Source organism: Oncorhynchus clarkii, chromosome 12 (genome assembly GCF_045791955.1).
Source record: "Oncorhynchus clarkii lewisi isolate Uvic-CL-2024 chromosome 12, UVic_Ocla_1.0, whole genome shotgun sequence".
NCBI classification, from domain to species: domain Eukaryota; kingdom Metazoa; phylum Chordata; class Actinopteri; order Salmoniformes; family Salmonidae; genus Oncorhynchus; species Oncorhynchus clarkii.
This window is the reverse complement of record NC_092158.1, coordinates 85,777,790-85,785,393: the sequence shown is the minus strand read 5'-3', so window position 1 is coordinate 85,785,393 and position 7,604 is coordinate 85,777,790. Positions and strand designations below refer to the sequence as shown.

General features: G+C 39.8%; 1 protein-coding gene across 1 annotated transcript; it reads right to left on the bottom strand.

Moving 5' to 3' along the window:
• Window positions 1–469: 469 nt before the first annotated feature.
• Window positions 470–6,964, bottom strand: LOC139421564 (alkB homolog 7). Its single transcript, XM_071172585.1, has 4 exons — window positions 6,552–6,964; window positions 3,003–3,176; window positions 2,618–2,742; window positions 470–1,684 (listed from the first exon to the last, which is right to left on the bottom strand). Exons 1-4 carry the CDS (start codon window positions 6,837–6,839, stop codon window positions 1,564–1,566), a joined length of 708 nt encoding a protein of 235 aa, XP_071028686.1. The 5' UTR covers window positions 6,840–6,964; the 3' UTR covers window positions 470–1,563.
• Between the last annotated feature and the right edge of the window lie 640 nt (window positions 6,965–7,604).

Below are 7,604 nucleotides of genomic sequence, written 5' to 3'. Positions count from 1 at the left end.
CAAAAAACCATAATGAGTGGTACACCACAACCCATTACCTCAGATAACCCTTATGAGTGGTACACCGCAACCCATTACCACAGATAACCCTTATGAGTGGTACACCGCAACCCATTACCTCAGATAACCCTTTTGAGTGGTACACCGCAACCCATTACCTCAGATAACCTTTATGAGTGGTACACTGCAACCCATTACACAATACCTCAGATAACCCTTCATGGGTGGCAGACTAAAACACTATACCTCAGCTAACCCGTCACAGGTGGTAGACTAACACGTTAAACTATATCTCAGCCAACACGTTAAGGGCGATACACTAAGTAACAAGGCTCAAGTAACAAGGCTCAAGATTCAAAGCCTGGAAATGTCATGTTCATGAATGTTGCATTATACCAAATGAAACCCATTGTACGTGGTAACTGTAAAAAGTCTACTTTACGGCAGGATACACATTACGGGTTGTAACTGTAGAAACAAAGTAGCTTTAATTCACATCAGGGGAATTTAGCAAAACAAGGTTGATATATTCACGTCAGGGGAACCTCATTGTTTAATTTCCATTTTTGTGTATTGCACTTGCATTCAGTATGAATCATGTGTGTATTATTTTAAATGTATGTATTGTAGTTTTATCCTTGTGATGTATTACATAATGTTTTTGTGGACCAGGGTAGCTGGTGCTTTAGCAGTAGCTAATGGAGATCCTAATAAAATACCACTGACAGATCTTTTTTTATAAACAATTATGACAAAATGTGGGCTTAAAATTAAGTTTAGTCATTCATTTAATTATTATATATATATTTTTTTAACAGGACAAATCTGAGGGGGCACGTGCCCTTGTGCCCCCTATGGGCATGACTCCTCTGGTTATAGGTGCCGGTTTGGAGAAGATTTAGGCTCAGACGTTTTCTACACAGATATCCACACATTAAACAATTCAGATGGACGGACAAAGAGTTACAGATTATAGATATTAAAAAATGGCACCAGTTATTTCCAGGCTCCGCATTGTAGCCTTCTAGAAGTGGTGTCGAATATAGGGCTATAACTATTTGAAGTATCCATTTAGCTCTAAGAATTCAACGCACTTGATAATGACCTAATACAGATCTTGGATAGTTGGGTAGTGAAGCTCACCAGAAAATGCAGGTTCTCCTTCAACTGCTTCTCCTATAAATTATCAACTTGCCTTTCTACGTGGCATTTTTGAAAAGGCTAATAACTCAGATTCATTATATAATATTAATTAGTATAAGAAGTTCATAGATACTTATGACAAGTCTTGTAATGCATTATGACCCTTTGAAATGCATCATACCTGAATGCCTTCCCAACATTTAATTCAGAATCAAATCCTGTACAGGTAGTTTATTATGAAGTGCTCCAATGAAAACTGATAAGGGAAACATCTAAATCATATTTCCCAACATAGTCTCTCGCAGTGAGAAAGCGTGTATATCATATTTTAACACAGTGACGTTCTTGACATTTAAAATACAGAGCTCTGGCTACTGCCAGTGAGACTGTCACAGTTGTGTCCCTCTTGGCTCTCATGCTTCAAACAGGAAGGTTCCGGCAGATGACTGAGATGCGGCGATGGCGGGGAACTCTCTGTCCAGAGAAAAGAGACTCATCATCTTTAAGGATCTCATGGGTGAACTTATATCTGGCCTGGTCCCTGGAAGGATGCATGAAAACAATGTCATCAGTCATTCACCACACAAGCACAATGTGTGAAATGCCAGGAGTTATATCAAGTGTTTCAGAGTATGAGTGCCGATTTAAGATCAGTTTAGCCTTTAAGATCACAAGAATATGAATACATGGACCAGTGTTCACTCATGAAGAGGAGAATTTACTGTACGTTGAATTCAAATCGAATGTCAACAACCTTCAAGTTATAGAATTAAATTGGAATTAGAATTGTGAAAAAAATAAATCTTTGGAATTTAATTGGAATTCAATATTTGTACAATTCCCAGTTAATGGAATTCATGTATTTAGTATAAAAAATTGACTGCTTTTAAAAATATATATAATTTAAACTTCCAATATAGCTAGGCTGGCTGAACAGTGACATGGTCATGAAGGATTTAATTATCTCAAGTCAAAGACTTAGCTGAAATTTGAAATGAATGAAATATAGAGGGAGAGGGAATTGAAATACTGTAGAATTTAATTTGTGGAATGAACAACATGGACAGGGGAGGACCTGATCCTAGATTTGCACTCCCACTCTAAGATGTTTCATAGTTGATACATACGACCCCAGGTCATCGGACCAGGCGGACCTCTGGGCACTCATAAGGATAGTTATAGGCTATAGGGGGCGTTCAGTCAGAGTGTACAAACATGGAGGTAACATAGAACACTTAAGTAAACCACTTCATGATCTCCACAGAAGATACTGTGGGTTTGTTTAGTGCAGACTCTCATTAGGGTATTTACTCAGTTTCTCTTTCCACGGTCAAATAAATCCATAGAATTGTTTTGGGTAGTACAAACCTATCTTAGGCCTACCAGGTAGACTCTGATTAAAGTGTATGCGCAGGTGGTCGTTTGTAAACAATGAAAGACAATGTTGCTATGGCAGGTCTTATTGGGTCCTTACCTGAGTATGTAGAGAGAGCGACGGGGCAGAAACAGGTTCAGCCATTCAGCAGGTTCATCCTTCCTCACCAAGCGCATCACACTGTCTGACAACAAACTCAGCCCTGCTATAGTGCTGCCACAGAACTGACAGAGAGAGAGAGAGGGGAGGAAGGGAAAGAAAGGTTCAGGGAGACAGTGAAAGAGAAAGGCAGGATGAAGATACAAAAAAACAGGGGTGAGGGGGATGAGAGAATGACTGAGTTTCAAACTGCATTGTAAAAGAACACTTTTTGCCCAAAAAAGTATTCAAATTGTGCCCAGGGCAAAATTCTAGCACACAGAACACCATGTTCCATATTTATCATGCCTTTCATCTCAGGTTAATATGAGAGCCGTCTACCTACCTTGACACTGTCGATGTGTGGTTTGATGTATCCAGCCTTGTCCAGGTCCAGGACATGCACAGGGCCTAGGAGAGGGCTGCCCTCAGAGAAAGCCACAGCTCGGAGGCGATCCATCACCCCCTCACACACCGCTCCCCACTGAGCACGCTCTGTCTCCCGGTAACCATGAATCGCCTGGTGAGCACAATGTTGAAAGAATGAATGAAAAAATGTAATGAAATGTTGGTAAGGGCCTCAAGGGAGTGATCATTGTCAACAGGGGTGGAATTGGGGTTCCAGGAGTGATTTCAAGGATTTTACATAATCAGAGAGATTTTATTTTCCTATTTCCATCCCCGTTAGCCAACAAACACTGTTCTTCTTACAAATTCTCATAAAATAGATTAAAGGTTTTCAATTAATGAAAGCATTGGCATAATTAAATTACAGTAACAACTGCATTAATAGGCTACAGTAGGACATAGGCTGCAGTAGGATATGGGCTACAGTAGGCTATAGGCTACATAGGCTTCTCAGAGGAGGAAGAGGAGGACCATCCTGCTCAGTGAATTTCATAAAAATACAACTAGTGAAACATTAAAAAAGTGATCCTTTTTAGGTAAAACTATACCAAATATACCCACGTCACCAAATAATTTATTAAAACCCGCTGTTTTGCAATGAAGGCCTACAGTGTCCTCAACAGAACTCTGTAGGATAGCACCATGGTGTAGCAGAAAAACAGCTAGCTTCCGTCCTCCTCTGGGAACACTGACTTCAATACAAAACCTAGGAGGCTCGTGGTTCTCACCACCGTCCATAGACTTACACAGAAACTATGACAACTTCCAGGAGACATCCTCCAACCTATCAGAGCTCTTGCAGCATGAACTGACATGTTGTCCACCCAATCAAAGGATCTGAGAATCTTGTACTGAAAGCATAAACTCCAGCTAGCTAGCACTGCAGTACATAAAATGTGGTGAGCAGTTGACTCAGAGAGAGAGAAAGCAACAGTTGAACAGTTTGGAACAAATACATGAGTTTAAAAATGAAGGAGAAGCAAGAGAGAGAGATAGCTATCCTTTGTATTTTTTTCACTTTCACTTTGCTAGCTAGTTTAGCCTATTCAAAACACCCGGCTCAGACAGAGAGGGATGCTATGTTAGATAGCTGGCTATGGCTATTCAACACTGGAACTCCTCGAAGTTAAGGTAAGCTTTTAGTTGTATTAATTTATTGACACCGGGGGCCCACCAGTGTAACTGCTAAACGGCTTGTGACTGTACTGCATGATTGTAATGGGTTTACTAACACGTTAGTTCTCATAGCTATGTTGACTATGACGTTAGCTAATATGGTGACAACGATGTAGGCTGAGTGTAGTGGTTAGCAGTTATGATATGAAGGTTTGGCTTTAAAGTTTTTTTTTTGACTGGTCAGACAGCTGATTTGTTGTGCACTGAAGTCCACAAGGGAAAAGGTGAGAGGAGGAGAGAGTGTAGAAGTGAGAAGGAATTATACAACGAGCAAAGTGATCACACTGTTTGTATGTGGCTGCGATCAAAGTGAACAGTGATCAGGAGTGTATTCATTAAAACACATTTCTTAAATGGAAGCAAATGGAACAGGGATGAACATACCTGAATTTGTCCAATAGAAACACTTGTTTCCAACTGTTGAACTAATGATTACACCCTAGATCAGCTAGATGCAGGCAAGAGTGTGCAAGGCAGTATTGAATGTGTCATTGTCTGTCACCTTGACTACTAAAATTTCTCTTGAGCTGTGCACCTACGTTTTAAACTTTCATTCATAGGCTCGATTGTAGCAACCTCATGATGGGTATAGGGAAAATCATGCAGTAGTATCATGTAGTAGCCTAAACCTATCAATGTTATATTGAGCTGGGTGAATGGAATATGAATGACAGTCATCTAATATGCTGTAATAGAAATAAGGCGATGCTCATCATAAAAATAATAATCCTCCCTCATCTTAATGAGGCATCGACCACCACTCACATAGGGCTATATATTTTATTCATGTTGAAATCTATTTTATTTTCAGTAAATTGAGTTCTATTTTGCTAATTATAGGCTACACTGTCTGTTATAATTGCCTCAATATATACTGAACAAAAATATAAAACGCAGCATGCAACAACTTCAAAGATTAACGATGTTGGAGGCAGTTTATGGTAGAGAAATGAAAATTAAATTATTTGGCAACAGCTCTGGTGGACATTCCTGCAGTCAGCATGCCAATTACACTCCCAATCAAAACTTGAGATGCCTGTGGCATTGTGTTGTGTGACAAAACTACACATTTTATAGTAGCCCTTTATTGTCCCCAGCACAAAGTGCACCTATGTAATGGCCATGCTGTTTAATCAGCATCTTGATATGCCACAACTGTCAGGTGAATAGATTATCTTGGCAAATAAGAAATGCTCACTAACAGTGATGTAAACACATTTGTGCACAAACATTTAGAGAAATAAGCTTTTTGTGCATATGGAACATTTCTGGGAATTTTTATTTCAGCTCATGAAACATGGGACCAACACTTTACATGTTGGGTTTATATTTTTGTTCAGTGTATTTCATGATGTGTAACATGTGCAATGATGTGCCAAATCTGTGATTTAGTGCATAAATATTGGGTATTAGAATAAGCAGCATCAATATTTGCAGCCATATAGGCCTAGGTGATATTATTTATCTGGAGCTAATCAGTATTGTGCGAGAGCACCACTAGCTTTTTTATCTCAAACATATCAGTATCAACAAACGATCCAACGATGCACTTGGCAAACGTTCTTCTGCGTAGTGTTTTGGGAAACGATGCATCGTTAAAACACGCATAAGCCTAAATTGCATTGCTGTTGGGAAACCGGGAACTGACTGATCAATCTAAAATAAGATCTATTCACCTTGTAATGTATGACGACGATAATTAATAGCCTAACAATTCAAATATGAAACTTTACTGCATCTAGTATAGTATGGATATGTATGTTATTGCTGCATGTTTATAGGTGAAATATAAAACTACAAAACATTTGCATGATGCCAATAGGGAAACTAATCAAAAGAGCTGTTACTGTAGCAGCCCCTCTGAGTGTCGGCTGGAGCTGAGGACGTGCAGCAGCTTTTTCTGGGTGGGTATAATTTGTGGAACGTTCCAACAGGAATCTGTTCCAAAAACGTCGTTAATAACAAGGATGCCAACAAACAACGCATACAAAGTAGCATGATCAACTCACCACGTAGCTTATTCTTAATATGTTTGTCCATAGGCTACCAGAGTGAGGACAGACATTTTTCGGAATAAACCTGGTGAGTGGAAAAACGTAACAAAATTGCCCACTCCCTACCCGGTATCCTGTTCTGCCGCTATACAACTGTGTATGCGTTGTTTGTTGGCATCCTTGTTATTTACGAAGTTTTTGGAACAGATTCCTGTCCGAACGTTCCACAAATTATACCCACCTGCTTTTTCTAACTAACGTGAGTGTGAGCTAGGCACTTCTTTGTAGTCAACAAGCAAGGTCTATTTACAACTTACATCGTCCCAGTGGTCGAACTCGTATCGTTTCTTCCTCAGCCCAGGCTCAAGTTCTTTCATGAGAGCACCCTCCTCTTCCTCACTTATGAATTCCGTCCTCACCTCCACCTGACCGCGAAGCCTCTGGACCAGCTCTCCGGTCGAACCGCTGACCAGTTGGTCATCTCTGAACTGCAGGCCGCTGTTCGTAGCAGCCCCGGAGCAACTCGCTGCCGAACTTAGACATGATGTGGGAGTGTACAGAGGCCGTTTATGAATACGTCTGGCAACTGTAATCAGAAGTCTCATGCTTCAGTAAATAAAATTATTTATTTAGACTGTCTGATTTGCTAAATTAAGCTATGCTTTGTTGTCTGGTGGCACAGAAGTCAGGTCACGAAGGAGGGCGACATTTTGAAAACGCACTGCATTATGGGAGTTGTATTGTCGTCACACTTCATTAAATAAATAAAGCCTGCCTAGGCCTAAAATAACAAGCTATTAACCTTTTCACTGAAATTACAACAAGATTCTGTGTTATCCATGTCAAATGCATAACGGCTATGTAAATAAGGAATGTAAAAGTATTTTTAAATTAAATAGATTGTCTTTCAATAACGGTACTTTACTACTCCTAATGCTCTGAGCACTTTTATTGTCTTTTAGGTGTATTTTTCTCACTCGGCTATACCTATGCTATCTTTGTAGGTCATGCCAGAGCTAAACAGTTAGAGGCAATGTAAATAAGTTATTACTTTCCATATCTATATATGGCTCTGGGTCGTGCTAACTTTGTGAAGCATGACCTACGCTCATAAAGTCCCAACGTCTCTTACATTGTTGACTTCCCCACCATAGCCTCTCTGTGGACTACTTTCATCTATCTTGCACAATGGGGTGGTGATGATATGGGTGTGGAGGACTGATATGAGTTGTGGCGTTTAACACTCTACAAAGTTAACTCCGCATAGGCATGTACATGTATGCGGACACTTAAGAACACCGTTTTTTGACTAATTGCTGCTGTACAAACACATGACAATTATTGACTAGGTAAACTAGTCTCCTTTTATG

Excerpts from the sequence above, each read along its gene's own strand:
- LOC139421564 (XM_071172585.1), bottom strand. The coding sequence starts at position 6,839 with ATGAGACTTCTGATTACAGTTGCCAGACGTATTCATAAACGGCCTCTG. Across the intron at positions 3,177-6,551 it reads AGTTCGACCACTGGGACGAT|GCGATTCATGGTTACCGGGA; the intron begins GTAAGTTGTAAA and ends TGTGCTCACCAG. Across the intron at positions 2,743-3,002 it reads CACACATCGACAGTGTCAAG|TTCTGTGGCAGCACTATAGC; the intron begins GTAGGTAGACGG and ends TCTCTCTGTCAG.